Source organism: Aedes aegypti, chromosome 3 (genome assembly GCF_002204515.2).
Source record: "Aedes aegypti strain LVP_AGWG chromosome 3, AaegL5.0 Primary Assembly, whole genome shotgun sequence".
Lineage (NCBI taxonomy): Eukaryota > Metazoa > Arthropoda > Insecta > Diptera > Culicidae > Aedes > Aedes aegypti.
In genome coordinates, this window is record NC_035109.1 from 383210555 (window position 1) to 383232097 (window position 21543).

Sequence of the window (21543 nt, forward strand, 5' to 3'; positions counted from 1 at the left end):
TTGGTTGGTTGGTTTGACTTTATTAACGAGATTTTTAGCCCTGGGCTAGTTCATCTCGGGACCAACGGCTTTACTTCCCTTCCGAAGGAAGTCGTCACTATAACTTTTTACGTCATAAGTGACTATGTCGGGGATGGGATTCGATCCCAGGTCCTCGGCGTGAGAGGCGAGTGTTCTAACCACTACACCAGGTCCGTCCCCGTTGAAAATGTTGCAGTTATAATGTTGTCGAATCATTTCAACAAACATAATTGAACAGAAGAAAATTCAAGTAACAAGAATAAAAATTTCTCTGTTTACATTTTACTTATGTTATTGTTTATTGGGACGCCTTACCGAATGTTAAAGGTAATAGAAATCGTGAATATAACTTTTAGTTTTTGAATTTATTATTCAAAACGATGAACTTTTCACTTGCCCCACTTTTGGGGCAAGTGAAAAGTAAAGAGATGTTTTTCAAAAACTTTTTCTGTATTTTTTTCTTTAATTTCACATAAAACTCAATTCAATACTGCTTATATTCGGTGGGAGTCAAGCTAAAAAATATACACGACCTCATTTGTTTAAATTTCAAGTCTCTAGAATTTAAAGAATCTCAACTATGCGAATTCCATTACCCACTTGCCCCGCGGTACCTTACATAAATACTTATCAAACAACCAAGCGTCTCCATCATATTCTCGTGTAGAAAAAAACTGACAAATTTCTCTGGGTTTTCTCCCATTTGTTTCGAGAATATGTCGCCAACGCATGAACGCTCGATTGCCCACGATAATTGATAAATACATTTCATCCGAAATGCCACATTTTCCCAGCCAAGAAAAACACCCGAAGCGTAATAATACCTATCCAATAAATGTATTCGCTTATCTCCTCTCTTCCCATCCAGACTCACGGTTAAGCACTTCCTTTCGGACGTCGATTCACCCACCTCGGCGCAACCTTCCGCGCCAGCCGCAGCCGGAGATAGTCGTCCTTCGACGGCCACAACCGGTGATGGGGCTGCCAGTGCGGAAGACACCCCATCGAAAGCAACGACGCTCGAGCGGGGTCGCATCTCGTTGGCCATCGTCCAGCAGCTTACTAACGTGGATTCCCCGCTGGCGGCGAGTTTCGTTTGTCTCTGCGGTCCGAAACCTTTCAACGAGCTGGCCTGTCAGCATTTGGAGCAAGCCGGCCACAACCCGTCCTATGTGCACAGCTTTCAAGGTTGAAATGGTGGTTCGGGGGGGATGGTAGGTATTATACACATTTTATGGCGACTGTATTCGGGGTACCGTAAAATGGGGTATCTTTGATAATGCTTGCTAGAATGATCTTCTAAAGGATACGAAGCCGTTGACTACAAGGTCAGTGCCGTCGAGCGCTCTTGTGAGAGCATCGCAACTAAGTCGTACGGCTGATCAGGGCCCCTTCTCCAATATTCATTGACGTTTCTTTTTTTTTTTTTTGAAGAATAAACATTATGTTTTCAATAAAAAAAAAATACTGAAATCGTTGAAAACAAATTTTGTTTACTGTTTGACTGAAAAAAATTCATTTTTTGTTGAACACCCGTTACAAACTAACCTTGTTGAGAAATTTTATAATTTGAAATCATAATAAGACTTTCAAAAACTAGGAAACCTTGAATATCTTTGATGCAAAAGAAATGTTCAGCATCATTGAGGGTATTAGTAATTCCGTTACAAACTGGAAAAAATCGGTCTAAAATTACGGTACCCATTATCAAAATTACCCCAAAACTGAAAATCGACTTTGGATTTTATGAAAATTTCGTTTTAAATAATGCGTTATGTAATCGGCAAACGATAACTTCTGGTATCTCAGTTTTAAAAGTATAAAATAAAAATCCTTAAGATAGAAATATTCAAATACTCTTCCAGAAATCGATCAAAGTTACCCCGTTCTACGGTGCCATAAAAGTGACAAAAGTAATTAGTGCATCCAAATAGGTCGTACTCTTCTTTTATGTGTATATTTGTTCCCATTAAAGCAGTAAATAGGCATCAACATGAAATAGACAATTTCCAGCGGTAATGAAAGCTACCAAAGCTAAACATAAAACAACGGGAATACCGAACGATTACCATAACTCACGAAACTAACAAATGCAAACACGCTTTCGATCGTAAATTTCCCACCATGGAGCACTGTCCGAGGTGGAAATAGATAGACAGGTTTTTTTTTCTACTGAAATTAAATGGGAAATAGATAATTGATTGCGATGGTCACTTTGCTGTGGGTAGTTGCCTAGCAGTAATGGATTCTAGGAGACGTGAAGGAAGCAGAACAATTTGAATATTACACTAGTCGATGATACCGATGGGTTTTGTTCACTTCCCCCAGCAATACCTTCCGTTAATATTCATGAAATTATTCAAGTATTCCAGAGACTTTTTCGAGAATTCAACAAAGAACCTTTGAAGTGTAAAGATAATGAAGTATTTCTTCAAAAAGTCCTAGCGGTAATCCATCAAGAACACAGAGGTTCGAGGCCCCTAAAAGATGAAGTCTCGAAAAACTATATTTTTGTTGGAAACTATTTATTAAATAGCAATTTATCATTGACTTGTGTAGTATTGCTTTATTTCATTCGAGACATGGAAAACTACCAAAAAAACAATATTTACAACGCTTTCTATCAAACCGCAAACAACACAACACAAAGTATAGAAACAAAAATTGTAGCCAGCACGAATTCTCCAAATAGGGCACAATAGAGGAAATTTACTGGTAGAAACAAAGCTGACATTACACTCATCACATTCTCGCCTAATTTCAAGAGTAATGATTAATTTTAGAAAAGTCATACATGTACAGTTTTTTTGTTACCACTCTGATATGTCTTGAGAAGCGTCAAAGAAGGCTATCAAGTATTTAAAAGGGCAATATGTCATCACTGATAAAAAAAAAAAACTCTAGAACACAAAGAACGATGCGATGCGGCGAAACAATTTATGTAATATTACTAGTAGCGAGAAAAATCAGTAGAAGAGGAGCGAAATAAATTTATTTATTTGGAGTATATTCTTAGAACGCGTGATCTAAACTGTCGTAGAAAATTGAGAAATTTCATAACAAAGCTGACATTTAAGAAAAGTTGGTAATGCTTGAATAAATGATTCCGTTTTTCACCGAATGTAGACATTCTATATGTGTTGATTTAATTGTTGCAGTGTAATATCTCTCATTGCTACAAACGATAGCTTCGTAACAACGAGTACTGATTCCTATCCTACATTAGCTAAAACGACATGGTATGAAGTTCCGAAAGTTGTTTTCCTATCCCTATCGGTTTAAGCTATCCATTTGGCTAGACTAATTTGGCACTTTTCTACTTTCTATCGCTTTTTACTTACGTTTCACTACTATTGCATCCATGCAGCCGTTATGTTATCCGTGAATACGAGTGTTGCCTGTAAATACAGAACAATGTCAGCCGATCACAACCAACGCCCCAGAGAGACTTTTAAGTATTTCACTCACGTAAATGAAATAAACTTTCACCATCCTGCTTCAGCTCTACATCTATCACATCTAGTTCAGATAGCACGATTCGTACGTCGGCACCATGTACTTAATGTTGATGAAAGCGTCCTCGCCGCCGTGGCGTTCCAGGACCTGCAGCGTTTCGTCGATAAGGTCGCCTACGTTCATGTTGTTCTTCTGGCCGTAGTCGATGGCGTCGCCCGAGTTGACTGCAGTGAAAAAGGTAGGTTATAAGAAAGCTGGCGTAGATAAGTTATTCGTGGGGAGACAATTAAATATCGTAGGGGAACATGGTCCAATTCGAACCTAGTAACAGTTTTTTGGCCATATCTTTTCAACACGATGGACGGCATGTAAAGTGTTATGTTTTTTTGAAAGCCTAATATAGCGCGCGCACTTCTCTCAGAGAGTTTTTTGATATCGCCTACCAGGACATGACTAGACATGTTCGAACAAAATTCTCCAAAAGGTCCGATTTGGACCCCCCATGTTCTAATTTGGACAACCCTATATTTTATCGTTTTTTACTATGGTAGTCCGATTTGTTTGGTATCGAAGCTTGTTAAAAACTTGTTAAAGCATGCGTGAAAAAAAATCGATTTGTATCGAGTCAAAACTAGCTCAAGTAAAATGTGAATTTTATTAAAAAAAACATGGATGGTATCTGATGCTGGTTCAAAATTGAGTACAGTGAACTATCCCTAACTTTATTTTAAACTGATCATCGTATATGGGAGATACCGACATAAAGAACACATATATTATTTTTAATTTTGGAGCTTTTTGTTATTTTGACAAAATACATTGGAAAAAGTAATTGTTGCACAGAATACAGGAAAATTTTAACATATTGAATCATGGCATGATAATATCGGGTTAAAGAGGTGAACTTGTTCGAAAAACTAAAAGAGATATCATCGAGTCTCGGCACGTCAAGTTGGAGAAGTTTTACATACGTTTAGAGTCAAAGAATGCTATATTGAAGTGATTATAAAATTCAATTCAAAATATAAAATTCCCGAATTCAAATTTTCAAGTCCAAAGGGCATTATATAGGGTAAGGGGAAGTTGATTGTTCTCAGCGCTCGTAAAGGTTTTTTTATTTTCTAGCAAGTCGAGAAGACTTTCACGGGGTGGAGCTTATGAAATAGACTGACTGCTCGTTGAAAATGAAGAGGTCCGTATTAAACCATATCAAAAGGTCCGGATTGGATCAACACACATTTTGATATTTTCGAACTATTTTAGCACAGGTAGTGCAAAGACATATCGAAACCATATGGTCAGATAAAAGCTTAGGCTTGAGGGATTCGATTAAAATATAACACTGAAAGATTGAAGAACTATAATCAATTACAGAAGCTTGGAAATAATGCTAACCGATAGCACACTAGAGCACTTCAAAACAACAAACGAATATAAAAATCAAACGAATTAACTGAAAGGCGTCAAATGTATTGTGTTAGATCCTGGCCAGACGGTGGGTAGAAAAACGGTACACACGATCTTTACAGTAGCGCAACTATTGAGAAATGCTTGATGGTCCGAATTATAACAGGATCCGAATTGGACCAGCTTCCCCTACTTTTTGATAAGCTGGAGCCAGTTGATCAGGTTTAATTTTCATGTATTATCAGACTTATTGTGTGTACTTGAATATTTTTTTTATATCCTAAAATGTTGTTTTCTTTTAACTTTCTTTGATTCCCAGCTTACATTTGTCAAATCAATCATAGAAAATTTTGTTTAACATAGCAGTTGAAATCTAGTTGAACTTCACTATAGGATCTATAGTGACCGGCGAAAATAAAAGATCTTTTTGCCGCTTTTCATACAAAATGGCCAAGCTTGAAAACTTGGATCTTGACTCCTAGAGTTACGATTGATCTGAAATTTCTACCGCCACTAGGAAATAACTTGAAGTTTTGGCAGTAAAAAACTCACACCTGTGATCAAAAACACACTTAGAAGTTATCGCAAATTGAAAAATATGTCAAAATTTCGGTTTTGATATATTTTGAAAAGTAGAATTTCAGAAAAAAAATTGTTCTGCAAACTTGTTTCTCTTGTTAACAACGTTTTTGCCTTAAATCCTTTCGTTCCAAAAATAGTTTACAATGATAAAAAATTAACATTTTTACAAAGAGTTGTGTTTGATCCTTCGACCTTGACGCTTACTCCTGCGATGAGGGCAGGATCAAACATGTCACTCGTCAGTCGAGTGAAAGTGAAAAAGTGCCGCGTTCGATTAGTTTTTTTTTTATCTTTCGACGTTGACGCTTTCTCCTGGGCAGTGCGTCAAGAAAGCCCGAGCAGTCGTCAGTTGTTTTTCCTCTCGGGTCGCGCGCCTATTTTCTCTGAGTGCTTTTATATAGCCGAGCAAACGAGTGAAGCTGAAAGTGGATTGTTGCTGCTCAAGGATGACGGATCAATTGATGAGCTCGTTTCATGCTACTATTTCTAATCTATAAAATATGTATGACTGCACCTTTAATCGTTACAACGGTGAGACGTACATATGATTTTTCAACAAACTTTGAAAGGTTCGTCACCTCAAGTGTCGGCATAATTTTTCTCTACAAAGATATTGTTCATATCAAATGAAAATATTATATTTACATACAAGCATGTTTATATCTCACAAATAATTATTTATCATGGTCTAATCGCTTATCAAAGTGAATCCTGTGACCCAACGATCCTCCCCATTAACAAACATCCCTCCCAGTAATCTTTGTGGAGATGCAGAGGCAAACACGGTCTCCAAATAGCAAAGGTTACACACTAACATTCCTTCCCCCAATCCCACCTGACTGCAAGGACGTGGCCGGCGCCGTTATTGACCATGTATAAATAGAGGCACTGAATTATGCACACTGAAGAAGATTATGGCCAATCCCAGCCGAACTTCTAGTTGATTCTTTGTGCATTTTCACTGACTTCGGTCAATCACGGAATAGCATCCATTGATATGTGTAGTCAGTCTAAGCTAAGCTAAGCTAAAAAAAATAGCATTTTCACAAAATTGGGCTTTTGCGATAACTTTAAAGCGGGTGATCAAAATGCTGTAAATTTTTCAAATTTCAAGTCCCAAGTCATAAAACTTGGTCATTTTGTATGAAAAACGGTAAAATGATCTTTTTTTTCGCCGGTCACTGTATGTAGCAATGATAGATTATCTCTTCTCTCACACTCTTTCGATTATAACAGTGCATTACTAAAGTTCTGAGAAGTTTTTCACTATAGATCATTTGCTAGCATATCATACAAAATACGCAACAGAAAAGGTTAATATTGGTCAAAGATAAGTAAACAAAGAGAGCATCTCAACATTAAATAGGTCATTTTGAAAAGTCACGCTTGAAATGTCTCTCTTATTAAGAAAATAAAACGACAAAATTTCAAATTTTGAAAACATGTTTGTTTCTTAGCTTACAAATCAAATATTAAAATACTTCTGTTGAAGACAACTTATCGCACTTGAATTTTTGCGTAACCTTTCAAAAAGACCAATTTAACTTGCCAAGAAAAACGCTTTCAACGAAATAGAATGACCAATTTGAAACTGTTGTAAAGTGGTGTACAACTTTAAAACCGTGTTATCGTTGTTATCAAGCTTAATGGAATTATCATGAAGACTAACCAGCTTAAGTTAAGAAGTTCTTAAGTTTGCTCTTTATTTTACTAGTTTAGCCCGTTACTTAGGGCGAACCAAAGATCTTATGTACACACTTAAATTAAAACTTTTACGAATACCAATGCATGTTTTATATACCATGTATATTGAGAAAACTGTAATTTCTGGGTACTGCGGAGTACAAATTTGGATCAAACGATGGTAAAACTCAATTTAATCTTGTTAGCGTGTTCGACAAACTTTAACAGAATAGAATTAGCTTTCAAATAGTGGTAATAGCAAGTGGTTTTGATTTTCCACATGCTAGTTATGATTTTTCAAACCTTGAAATAAGCCCAAAAACACATTTTCAACTTGAAGCATACTGAAATCTTTATCGAATGAGCTGAAAATTTGACCAGACATTGCTCTTAGCATGAGAATTCCGAATACTGCTTGACCGGTAGATTTTCAAACATTTTTTTAAATATGAACAGGTCTACTCTGCACGTAGGGTCCATGTTTCGTGCCCATAGAGGAGTCTAATCCTAATCCTAATCCGGTCTAATCAGCGTCTTGTAGATGGTCAACTTCGTGCGATGGCGAACTTTGCTCGATCGGAGCGTTCTGCGGAGTCCAAAGTAGGCACGATTTCCAGCAACGATGCGTCTCTGGATTTTTCTGCTGGTGTCGTTGTCGGCGGTCACCAGTGACTTTCTTAAAATCGTGCCACTCGTGTCTATCCCCGCTCTTCTTATCACATCCTCAAAAGCAATGTTGAACAGTAAACACGAAAGGCCATCACCTTGCCGTAACCCTCTGCGAGATTCCAAGGGACTCGAGAGTGTCCCTGATACTCGGACTACGCACATCACTCGCTCCATCGTCGCCTTGATCAATCTTATCAGTTTGTCCGGGAAATCGTAATCGTGCATAGTCTGCCATAGCTGTTCTCGATCGATTGTATCATAGGCCGATTTAAAATCGATGAATAAATGATGTGTGGGTACATTGGATGCGGATGGCGAATATCTGGTCCGTTGTTGTTCGTTCGCTCATAAATCCTGCCTGGTATTGCCCAACGAATTCTCTAGCAATTGGTGATAGACGGCGGCATAGAATTTGGGAGAGTACCTTGTAGGCGGCGCCCAAAATTGTGATCGCACGATAATTGGCGCAATCCAACTTGGGCGCCAAGTTTTGTACATGCAGGGCTAGTAGCAGTTAGACAGCAAAATAATAGTGACTTTAATGACCAAAATGATCAAAATAGTGACCAAAAAGCAGTGTTGACCAGACTCATTTCCCCGAAATTCGAATTGTGAAGCCATGAACTGTTATAACTGTGCATTGTATTCCTGAGATGGAGGGGGAGGTGGTTGGGCTGGAGTGCTGCACATGGGATCCGACAGTTTCGATCTCGATGGGCCGCAATTCAAGTTTCGGTGAAATGATTCGCACTCACTCACTCACTCATTTCATTTCACCGAAACTTGAATTGTGGCTCTCTGGGATCAAAATTGATCGATTTTGGGTGCAGTACTCAAGCTTAACCATCTGCTTTTCTATCTAAGAAGGATAGAGCATGGTTGTAGTAGTTCGTGGCTTCGTAGTTCGGAAAATGTTATTTTCGGGGAAATGAGTCTGAGCAACACTGCCAAAAAGTGACCAAAAAATGGCTAGAAATGAAAATACTTTCTATTTGTAAATAAACCATTCTACTGTCCATAACTGCATATTTGACACATTCGACATTTTTTTAAATTGGTTTAGTGAAGAAAAATTCACAGTTTTTTGTAGCTGGATCGAAAGAACACATTTTTCTAAGTATGATACTGTTGATATCAGAAATGATTAAAAAAGATTTCAATCCGTCGACTCAATGGCATTTCAATTTACATGACAGCTCGCCCCGAAGTAAAATATGCCGAGGAGTGATTCAAAAGTGAATTTTAGCATTAGCATTAACATTAACCAATTCGCACGAATTCGTAGGTGGTACAGTCCTAAACCGTTGTATGAGAGTTGCCTCCTCCCCGTCCGTTACCAAAGTCAAAGATTTGGGACTAACTCTTGACTCTTAGACAAGATTGACGCATCCTCCAACAGTTGAGAGCTGTCCTGGACACGTCCTTGCTGAGGAATGGGAAGTAATGATTAATTTAACACCTACTTGAGAAAGATGCAGAGAACTCTATGACCTCGCATAGGTGTTATGGGATATTGTGGAATGTTAATGGAATGTGAACGACCATTGGATACGTTTGGCAGACGTTCTGGCACCTATGAATAATATTTTGGCATTGGTTCATATTGGAACAAGCTCACCAATTTCTGCATTTGAAACCTCTCTGCAATTCAACGTTCAATCGACCATCGCAAAAACAAATGTTCTTTACTCGGGGTGGTGTAAACGATCCTGATGGCTTGGGTTGCCGTAGCAAAACGTAGTTCAGCAAAACGTATGAATGAAAAATTTAATGCGAAAATAAAAACAAAACTGCATGCTTGGGCTTCTGAATCGCACTGCCCAGCAAAACGCGAAAACCGAACACCAGGGGTGATTCAAAAGTGAATGCCATGCTAATTTCAAACGTTGATTTGAAAATAGTTCCAGGCCACGAAAAATTGTAAAACTTTGGAGTCTTGTTCAATTTTTAACGTAGATTCAGAATATGTAAGAAACTGGATACCCCTAAACAAACGAATTTCGAGTTGATACCGTGGAGAGTCATCAAATGATAAACATTTTCGGTCAACTTACTGATATCTATAAGATTGTTCTAGAAAAAAAAAGACAAGTTTTGTTACATTGCTTCAAGTAACCGCATAACAGTCACAATAAGACATGAGCCTCGTAATGTAGTAGAAATGAAACTCCTATCAACATTTTTTTTTGTGACTATTCACCTAATATTAAGTATGAGCTGCACAAAATTTCATCCTCCAATAAGCACTTTCGAGTCTCTGGTAATTTTTAGAAGTTTAATTTTTTTTTCATACTGCCATAAAATGCACACTTAGTATTCCATTTACTCAATGCCTACTTTTGTCGAATGTTACACACATGCAATCATCGAAAGTTTACATATTAAGTAAATTTAGAATGTAGAGAACCGCAGAAATTTCAAATCATTAACAATTATCTGTTCGGGATGAGACAAAAAGATGGCGCATTGTAGATTATTTTTACGAGATGAACATTGGCTTGATATAAGTTATTACTCTAAATTTCTGATTTCAAATACAGTGGGATTCCGTTTTTGGCAACAAAGTCGAAATTTTCAGTTGCCAAAAACGGAACCGTGCCAAAATCGGAACCCTTATTTTAAATTTTATTTTTCAACTACTGGTTTTGAAAACATCATTAGAATGTTATTACATCATCCTTATAGAACCATATGGCATAAAGACTTCTGAACGGTTCACTTCGAAGCAGTTTTCCGTTATATTGTACTATGCTATGGATCTATAGCGCCGAAATGTGAATTGTGCCAAACGTTCTACATCCATGCTTTTTACGCCTCAACGTCTTTAATGATTTTTAGAAGCTTTATGTACACTATTTGTATGAGTGGGCCATGTAAAATTAATAATCGCAAAAGTGGCTTTTATACAAGAACTGAACATTTTCCTAAAACTGTGTAAGAATACGAAAAAAAATAAATATGTTACTGTATTCATACAAAGACGTTTTTAAGTACAAATCAAAAGCCCTGGGTATTGAAAAACATCAAAAATCAGTTCAACTTTAGGCTTTAGCGTAAAATTTTACAAAATTCGGTAAGTTTAGAATACCTTCCTAATTAATGTTTCTGATAAAGTAATGCATTTCATAATGAATGATTGACTGCAGTCAAAAGACCAAACATAAACAACTACATCTCATGATCCATAAATGCGACTCGTAATTTTGTAGAATACACATACAACTTTTATTATTTTTACTTGAAGTGAGTTTTTATTTGGCTAAACATATAAAACATATATTTACATATATCCATGTTATGAAACCTCAAGAACCTGATAGGAATCTTCAGGTGCTCGTAAGTAATCTACAGGAAAACGCTAAGGTTCCGAAGCATCTGGCTAAGAATATTGCTGCTATATTGCCGAAAATTCTCAAGTCTCCAAGAAAAATTTTCAAATGTTTTTTATTCTTAGGTTACCACTAGCACTCCTCAAATTCCTCTGGAAACCTTTTCAAAATCTACAAGATTTCGCCAGAAATACTCAAAATACCACCACAAATTCACATTTTCCCGCTAGGAATTACCAGGATGCCCTAGAAATCTAAAGAGTTTATTAGGAATCACCAAATTTCGGACTTAATCCCCAATAACCAACTATACATTCTCAGGATCCCACAAAAAAACCCAAGTGTCCGCTAGGAATCTGCAGACATTCTCAAGAATCCGTTAAAACTTCTGAGAAGTCCCTTAAGGACTAAGAATCTCCTAAGGATTCTCCAAAGTTAGGAAACTCATAGCCCCAGCTCGTAAGGAACGTTTTGTTTATGTTGAGACCCGTATCCTTGATTAAAAATCTTGTACCGAACTCGTCTCTGAAAAATCTAACGTCTTAAAGAATTTCCAACAAAGAGGGAACGTAGCTCTAATTAGTTGTCGCAGAAATATTAATATACACACTAATACCACAAACAAAAAGTTAAAATACTCTTAATCGTTTTTATCGCACGCTTCAATTATTGAGGATAAGTTTTAGTTTGGACTGTGTTCGCATTTGTGCCGGTACTGAATGAAACATTGGAATTCTTAAAAAATAATATGCAATATAGTAAAATCTTCACTTTTTTATGGATTATATGTTGCCACTTCTGCAATTCACTAGAATTAAGCAATTTATTCTATGAAATTCCTTAAAAGTTATGATGCACGACATATTGTTGTATTTTCGTTTATTACTGCGGTGTGTTTTTCGTGCGCAATGTATGTAACTCCATAATAATAAGAGGGAGCTAAAAAGGTGACTTTTAGTTGCCTAACGTGCTTGTGCTCTGTTCAAACAAGCTGTTACAAAACTGGAGAGAAGTGATTTTTAGTGTACCACCTACTGGCAGACCCAAGTGGGCTGGACACTTAATTGGAATGCCTAAGAGATTGATCTCTAGTTGAGATTGTGGTGGAGATGAATGACCTTATGAAACGTTGCGAATGCATGACAAATGACCATCTTGAAGTAAATAAGCGCGTACGGGAGCCCTTAGTAGTTAATGAGATTTGGGGGAATATCAACGAAAATGAAGATCTGGAATGTAATCGGTGTGTAGTTGACCTGCCATTCAGATAAATAAAGCAACAGACACGATAATATTTACAAAAAATACAAATTTTAATGGTATTCAAAAATGTTGCCAAAAACGGATCCATTTTGTTGCCAAAATCGGGGGGTGCCAAAAATGGAGCATGCCAAAAACGGAGCATGCCAAAAACGGAATCCCACTGTACATGAACTACGGTAAACAAACTCATGTTCATGAGAAACTTACTGTCAAAAGTCCATTGAAAATTTTGAAATAGAAATGCAAAACGAATTACTTGAAGCATTTCTCATCAAATCTGTGGAACAATTCGAGGGAAAATTTTAAGTTACGACAATCGTGAATGAATTTTAGAAAATTCTGAAAAAAAAAATCCTGAATGAATTCAAAGTTTAAACGCTAAATTGGTGGCAGAATTTCTGAAAAAAAAACTATTTTTTCTAAATAAACAACAATAATTCCAAAACACAACTAATTATTGACGAATTCGAGATAAACCGAATTAGATGAATGTCGTGCACAAAGCATTAGAAAATGATTCTATGCATAATTGAAATATTCTAACTGATCGTTTCAAAGGTTTTGAAAACATCTGATCTACGGTCCTGAAAATGAATAATTTTGCATACTTAGATTATTAAGCAAACAGTAAACGACAGAAATCGCTTATTTATGACTGAATGAATAGGTGGATTTTTGTAATCAATTATTATATCCCTACAATGTGCATGCATTCACTATAGAAACATGTTTTATGTATAGAAAAAGTTGACCAAAGTCGTATGGAAAACAGTGCCAAGAATTAACCCTTTCTTTCCCGAAGCTTTGTTCGGCAATTTAACTATCAAAATGGCGTTTCTAAAAAAGTGCTTGAACAAAAGCTGTTGCAAATAAGCTATATTATTCAAAATCACAATAAAAAAATATGATTGTTTTTTTTCAATAGTTAGACCCTTAGGTCACTTATTTCGATGTTTGATAAGACAAATGAGCGTATAAATTTATTCCAATCATTATTGAGCTACTCGTACCAATTCGATTTAGCTAGCGTTCGTTGAAAATCGGTTGATCACCTGTGCTACCATGGGAAAGAGAGGGTTTATTAATGGATAAATGTATAGTTCATTTTTTGGCATTTCTAATATAATTTCTGGAATGATTTCTAGCAAAATTAGTACTCGCTTTAGGTTCTGTACGAGTTTCTGACAAACTCTTTGAATTTTGTGGATTCACATCGCAGCAAGCCGCGTGCGCGAGTGGACGTGTTTCGAACCAGCTGTCACGATTTTTCTCGTTTTTGCGTACTATTTTCATTCGGCTGGCAACTAAGTATTCCAAACCTTCAAGAATATGAACGTACTTCGAACTTGAAGCCCATTATAATAAAGGATTTTGCGTACCACGAATGGCGCAGTTCACCGGAGGAACGTATTTCAAACACTAAAGCTTTCGGATGGCAATGCATTGTCAATGGTGCAAAGCAAAAGCACCCAACGTATGTTTTGTGGCCAACGAATGTTCGGAAGCCATCCGGAAGAAGTCGCCGTCAAAGGATATGTGAACAGCCCCCGAAGCGATGTTTGCAACTAATACGATCGTAATGCGACACCTGATTCAGAAGCAGCTCAGCTCATCGAACTGAATCCGACGGGAGGAGAACCGATGAGACCGCATCTGCTGGCGTTCAACGATTTGCTCAGGCAGATGAAGACGGCTAGAGCGAAGGTTGGCGAAGCTGACCTGGTAGAACATGGGACGTCAAGACCGAAATGACAAATTTCGAAAGGGCAGCTTTTTCCGGTGACAAAACGTTGGAATCACGTAGCTACAAGCTTGAAATACTTCCCCGGACGTTGTTTTTGAGTTTATTTGGATTAAGCAGAGTATAATTTTTAATTTCTTTATTTCTATAATTTTACGGTAAGATACTTTAATAACACTATATATGATATATTACTATTTATTGGGTATTGGGGAGGGGTAGCTTAAGGGAGTTAATTGAACTGTTGACTGGATGAAAGTGCGTGGGGTCGCCAGCCTTTTGTCATGAGAAAACAGCCTTAGTGTTGTCTTCCAAAGGTCTTCAAAGATATTAACTAGCCCTGCTACAACAAACCATCAGGTAGATCATACCATTCCGGTATGATTCTGCAGCCATAGGTAATCCTTGCGCTGATGGTGGCTAAATAATCATCATCATCATCATCAACTCTTTGAATTTTGTGGATGTTATTTCTAACCGTCTCTGGCTTATTCCCGGATGAGTTTTGGTGATGTTCTTCCATAAGGTAAGTTCAGGATTCCTTCCATAGCCGTAGATTACTGCAGACAGATCACTGGTAATTTATCCAGCAAGTCTGTCAGATAATGGTCCTGGTTTTGGTCAAAATTTATCAAAATATTTCGGACAAAAAATTCATCCCTAAGTCGCTTTCTAAGTTTTGACAGAAATTTTTATTAGAAAAATTTTACATTTTCCATTGGAAATGTCTACCGAATATTCATCAGAAAGTTAACCGGGAGTTTATATTTTTCTTTAGTCAAGAATCTTGACACATTGATCTCAAATTTATACTGTAGTTGCCTTTATAATAACAAATATTTATTTCTTTCAGTTCATGTTTGAAAAGCAATCCTGCCTTTAATTTCATAATCATCAGATCACTAAAAAAGTGACTTTAGTGACCATCTTCCAGAAAAAAGTGACTTTAGTGACTTTTTATTGGAAATAGTGACTTTTTAGTGACCAGGTCGAAAAAAGTGACCAAGTCACTAAAAAGTGACTTGCTACCAGCCCTGTAAGATGGGACACACGACACCTTCCATCCACTCCTCCGGCAATACTTCCTCTTCCCAAATCTTGGAAATAACCCAGTGCAGCGCTCTTGCCAGTGCATCACCACCGTACTTTAGCAACTCGCTCGGAAGTTGGTCCACTCCAGCGGCTTTGTTGTTTTTCAACCATCTAATCTCCGTTTCTACCTCTTGGAGATCTGGAGGCGGAAGTCTTTCGTCGTCCGCGCGTGCTCCCAAAGTTATTTCCGTGCCACCTCCGCTACTGGCCGCATCACCATTAAGGTGCTCGTCTCGACGTAGTGCTGCCGCCACCTTTCGACCACCTCACATTCGTTCGTGAGAAGATTTCCGTCACAGTCTCTGCACATGTCGGCTTGTGACACAAAGCCTTTGCGCGAACGATTAAGCTTCTCGTGGAACTTCCGTATGTCTTTAGCGCGGAACAGCACGTCCAACTGCTGCGCGTATTCTTGTGCTACTTTTGAGTCCCGTAGCCGCTCGATGTTAAGCCGCGGCGTTTGGCTTCGACGCGAGTTGGTCACCGTCGAAAGTTTTGAGCGCATACATACATACTTGGTTGTGATCCGAATCTTTATTCGCACTGCGGTACCTATGTGCGAACATTGGTTATGTCAGAGAAGAATTTTCCATCGATTAGAACGTGGTCGATTTGGTTCTCGGTTAAGTTATCGGGTGATCTCCAGATGTACAGACGCTCGAGACGTACCTCCTCAATCTAGCTGATGTCAGAAGGACAAGAGTGCCCAGGCTGCACTACCAGCTAAGTACGCAACCCTTAGCTGGCGGTCTTTGTCATCGTTCGACCCGTGGAAGCGTGAGGTAGGAACTTGTGAGGACCAGAGCTGTGTTGAACGCTCCTTCCTAGTTGATGCTGAGGAAATTAGCTATGTTTTTTTCAGTGTGTTTTTTTGAAAAATGTCATAACTTTAAGTAAAAATTTAGTATACAAAATTCAAAAAAATGTGTTTGGAAAAATACATACGAAGTAAGGATAACTCTTTGTCTTTCGAATGCAGCTTAGAAAGTTTCAATTGGACGTGTAATCACAGAGATTGGACTGAACACTTTTTTATGTTTTTTAGGGGGTGAAACGAAATTTATGCTCGGAAGTGTATGTCTTTCTTATTCTGATGAAGTAATTAAATAAACATCAAAACTTAGCTTCACTAATTATGGGTTTGTCCAATCCAATATCCATATTTTCAAATTATGGTATGGTAAAAAATAATTCATAATATTAAAACAATTTGCTTCAGATATTTGAAAAGTCATCAAAACGTTAGAACAAAAGAAATGATTTAAGACCATTGAAGTAATGTTCTCTAAATGTTGATTATTGAAAATTATCGACTGAAGTTTAGGTGTACTTTCGAATTTGCTTTCTCAGCCTATATTTATAAAAACGGATAATGTTGAAGCGAAAAGCATTGAAAATTTGCAACTAGACAAATGAAAATATATGTTTCTTACTTGGAAAAATGGTCTTTGCAAGAAAAAAAATACTCGAATACGATTTGATTCGGACGAAATATTTCATTGATTTTTATTGTAATTTTATCAAATTCAGCGTGAATTTCGGGATTCCCGGAATGTCAGACTTAATATTCCGGGAAACTGGAAATTGGTCAAATCCCGGGATTTTTTGTCCAGGGATGTCCCGGGATGGACACTCAACGCGTTCGGCATTTCAATCAAAATGTTGTTACACACTTTTACGTAAAAACAAAATCAAAAATAATGAAATCAACATTATAATCGCTACATTCAATAGCTAATAGTTAGGTTTTGCGAAGAAATTGAAACTTTCACACAAATCAGCTAATGTATGGCTATCAGATGCATTTGATGACACTGTTGGGCTTAAGTGTACGGAATATGAGTCAAAACGGTAACCAAATTTTAACATTAGGATATATGGGACTCGTTATCCGAGTATTCCACTTGTCAAACACAAAAGTACTCGCATACCAGTCCCATTCTTTGGAACTCACTGTTATAGCGCACCTTGACACATTGACGTTGCAGTTAACAATCGTTTCCAAAACTGTTTCCACATTGACGCTATTAGAATTCATATTTTCTAAATTTGATAATGTAGCCTCCAATACTAAACAGTACCCTGGTGACAGAGTTATTGATTTACAGATTTACATTTTCATGGATTAGATTTGACTGTTGCAGTCGGACAATAGAAATATTAGTAGTACAATGCTAGTGGCGCTGTTGTCACAAAACTGAATTAATTTATAATTACCTTAAAATGTACACTACCCGTCATAAATACGGACTCACTGAAATAAGTATTGCAACACTCAGCTAAATAATGAATCACCCCCAAAAAGTTTAGCATCACCTCAAAACAGGTTAATTCACATTGCTATATCTCGAGATCCTTACGACTTTCAAAGAAGCGATCTTCAGCAACATTGTTCAGGGGTTCAAGGACATCCGGAAAGAGAACAGTTTAGTTCGCGATTTTGCCGATAGGTGGCGCTAGTGAGAATGTAAAATTGAGCATTTTAAGCTAGTTCTAGCTTGTGATCCATAAGAGATAGAAAGTTCGGGTCTTCGGCAAAGTTGCCCAAGTGTTCAAGGACATCCGGAAAGTGAACAATTCAGTTCGCGATTTTACCGCTAGGTGGCGTTAGTGAGCATGTAAAATTGAGCATTTTACACTAGTTCTAGCTTGTGATCCATAAGAGATAGAAAGTTCGAGTCTTCGGTTAGTACAGCAATAGAGTATAGGACATTCAATTATCAAATTTTTTGGTTCCTAATTTTGCCACTAGGTTGCACTAGTACGCATATTTAATTAAATATTTGAATCAAATTCTATCTTTCGAGCCAGATGAGATAGAAAGTTTGAGTCTTCGGCAAAGTTGTTCGGAAAGTCAAGGGCATCCAGGAAACAGTTTACTCTAGAGGGATGACTGTGCCTAAACATTATGAATTTGATAAGATGGAATTTCCAGAGTGCTGTTCAGAAATCCTTTGACATTTGGAAGTTGAAGTGATTAGGGATGGAATCATATTAAATTAAAGTGATTCAGGTCTGATCAAATGTATACTCAAGTGTATCATATCTGATTCATATTCTAGTAATTCTGGTATGACTTACTCCTTGTGCGAGTGACTCAGTCAGGACTCATATTCATCATATTCAAATAATTCAAGTCAGAATCTTTTCATGGTTCAAGTTTGATTGACTTCATATCCAAGTGATTGATGTCTTATTCTCTTTATATTCATGTCTTTCGGGTTTGATGCACTCTATATTCAAGAAATTCAGGTTTGACTTGAATATGGAGTAAACAAAAATCATGTCAAATTCACTCCATGTTCAAGTGACTCAGGATTGATTCATTTTATATTCAATAGATTCAAGTTTAGTTCTCTCCATACCCGGAAGTGTTTCATGTCAGATTCACTTTACTATTAAGTGATTCAGAATTGATTCATTTCATTTTCAAGTGATTCAGTTTGCTCCATATCCTAGTGATTCTTATCTGATTCACTCATATTCGACTGTTTTAGGTTTCATTGAATCATTCATTGATGTTCAAATGATTTCAAGTGATTCACTTCATTTTCAAATGTTTCAAGTTTGATTCACTTTATGTACAAGTGATTCAGGTCTGATTGATTTCATATTCAAGTGATTCAGGTTTGATTTGCTTTATATTCAAGTGCTGCACTGCCCATACTCGCATAACAGTCCCATTTATAAAGAGAATCCCATAGAATATGGGACTGTTATGCGAGTATGGGTAGTGCAAGTCTGAAGCACTTCATATTCACCTATTTCAAGTAAGAATTACTTGATATTCAAGTAGTTCAGGTTTGATTCATCTAAAATTTTCCACTTTTACAGGTATGACTTGATGTTAAAGCAGGTTAGGGCTGATTCACTTCATTTTCAAGTGATTCATGCTTGAATCACTTTATATACGTTTTACAGATTTGATTGGATCAGATTGGATATTGTCCAAGTGATTGATGTTTGATTTTTGAAGTAAATTTAAGGCATTCAGGTCTCATTCACTTTATATTCAAGTGTTTCAGATTTGACTAGCTCCATATCCAAGAGACTCATGTCCAATTCACTTCATATTCAAGTGTTTCAGGTGAGAATCACTTCATGTGATTCATGTCTGATTCACTTCATAGTCAAGTGTTTAAGGTAATATTCACTTCATACACAAGTAATTCAGAACCGATTACATGGGGACGGACCTGGTGTAGTGGTTAGAACACTCGCCTCTCACGCCAAGGACCTGGGATCGAATCCCATCCCCGACATAGTCACTTATGACGTAAAAAGTTATAGTGACGACTTCCTTCGGAAGGGAAGTAAAGCCGTTGGTCCCGAGATGAACTAGCCCAGGGCTAAAAATCTCGTTAATAAAGTCAAACCAACCAACCAGAACCGATTACATTCTTGTTCAATTTATTCAGATATGATTCGCTTTAAATCCAAATGATTCATGTCATGTGACACTTCATTATTGAATGCATGCTCACTAGCGCCACCAAGCGGTAAAATCGCGAACTAAACTGTTCGCTTTCCGGATGTCCTTGAACCCCTGAGCAACTTTGCTGAAGACCCGAACTTTCTATCTCTTATGGATAACAAGGTAGAACTGGTTTGAAATGCTCAATTTTGCATGCTCACTAGCGCCACCTAGCGGCAAAATTGCGAACTAAACTGTTCGCTTCCCGGATGTCCTTGATCCCCTGAACAACTTTGCTGAAGATCGCTTCTTTGCAAATCGTAAGGATCTCGAGATATAGCAATGTGAATTAACCTGTTTTGAGGTGATGCTAAACTTTTCAGGGTGATTCAATATTCAGCTGAGTGTTGCAATACTTATTTTAGTGAGTCCGTATTTATGACGGGTAGTGTAGTTTTTCATTGTTTGTTCAATGTCAGGTAGTAGAGAATGATTTGTTATGTTTTAAAAAAATGATTTGACACCGGGCCTCAACGGTACTCACGCTGTCAGCGTGTGGTAAACTAGATGTTGGTACAGTCGCCTCTCCACATCTCGATATTGAAGGGACCATCGAGATAGGGAGACATCGAGACATAGAACATTAATTTAATGAACACTAGATTGAACATCACTCCGTTACTAGGAAAACAATAAACAAACAAACATCATTTCGAGTATCAGAATCGCTTAAATTTGGTCTAGTAACCTTTGATAATATTCATATCGACATATGGAAAGAAAATTGGGAACATGTAATCATCAAGCACACATCGAGGTATGGAGATATCGAGATAAGGAGGATATCGAGATATGGAGAGAGAAATCGTATGCAGAATAAAAGGATCGACGCAATCATCGACATAGAGAGAGATATCGAGATGTAGATAATGGAGATGTGGAGAGTCGACTGTAACACGAACAGTAGTGACATTAGCATTCTTAGGTTAATGCTTCTACTAGTCGGACTATATAGTGAATCACAAGTCAGTCCCATCTGTAAAAAGTAGGCATTGAGAAAATGGGCTGACAAGTTTGCAAACTCGTTTTCCATACGAATATTGAAAAAAAATCCAGGGAGATGAAATATGTTTGAATCTGAATGAAACTTTCACAATTTACTTTTCATTTCGATAGGTCTCCGAGAAAAATATAAAGATTACCAAAACACGGTTCATACTTCATGTTAGTGTTGCACGCTGCGGAAATCTGTAGTGGGACTGACACCCGATTACTTTTTATGATGAGACAATGGTATTGTTCCTTATTTTACTGAACAAAATGTGTTGTCTCGTTGGTCCAGCTGTAAGATCATGGGAATATATGTCGAAAACTGATATCAACTCAATTTTGACGAAAATGCAGATGGGACTGACTTGCGATTCACGGCAGTATAGGCTTGAGCTTGAGCTTGATTGGCCGCCCGTGGTTGCTACTCCAATATCGCCAGATCAGCTGCACTTACACAAGGAACCAACCAGATTACTGCTTGGGATTGACAGACACCTTCAGTGTATAAGTGCTGGTGATCTTCTATTTTTAGGCAACAATGGTGCCTGCCACGTCGGAATGCAGACCAATGAGGGGAAGGGGAAGGAATTGTTGATGCATTCAACACGCTTCTACGGTAGACCGTATATACCACTGCGTCTACACCAGTTTATGCGGGAAGGGTGAAGGGGTGGGGTAATTTTTGTGACAGAGAGGCTTGCTGGTTTGGTTAGCAGACTGCCTATGTATCAGGCGTAAGGAAAGGCTAGCTATAATGATGAAAGATTGGAAGTGTAGGGAAACGGTTTATTTCTGTCTGTCTCGGGTTCTAGCAAATGCTATGAACTGTGATAGAT

At 37.6% G+C, this 21543-nt stretch overlaps 2 protein-coding genes across 14 annotated transcripts in view; one reads left to right on the forward strand and one right to left on the reverse strand.

Moving 5' to 3' along the window:
* Positions 1-3030, forward strand: part of LOC5566541 (cytochrome b5 reductase 4) — a 228340-nt gene extending 225310 nt beyond the window's left edge. For 12 of the 13 annotated variants that reach the window (XM_021853238.1, XM_021853236.1, XM_021853237.1 and 9 more), the window contains exon 6: positions 890-2650. In XM_021853238.1, the coding sequence (XP_021708930.1) occupies positions 890-1214 (325 nt within the window). In that variant the 3' untranslated portion in view covers positions 1215-2650. Of the gene's footprint in view, positions 1-889 lie in introns of all 13 variants that reach the window. The other variant, XM_021853235.1, reaches the window with a different exon arrangement.
* Positions 2824-21543, reverse strand: part of LOC5566540 (parkin coregulated gene protein homolog) — a 34913-nt gene continuing 16193 nt past the window's right edge. Inside the window, exons 4-5 of the mRNA XM_001650885.2 lie at positions 3490-3701; positions 2824-3419 (exon numbers count right to left, since the gene is read on the reverse strand). Coding sequence (XP_001650935.1) covers positions 3541-3701 — 161 coding nt within the window. The 3' untranslated portion in view covers positions 2824-3419; positions 3490-3540. The remainder of the gene's footprint in view (positions 3420-3489; positions 3702-21543) is intronic.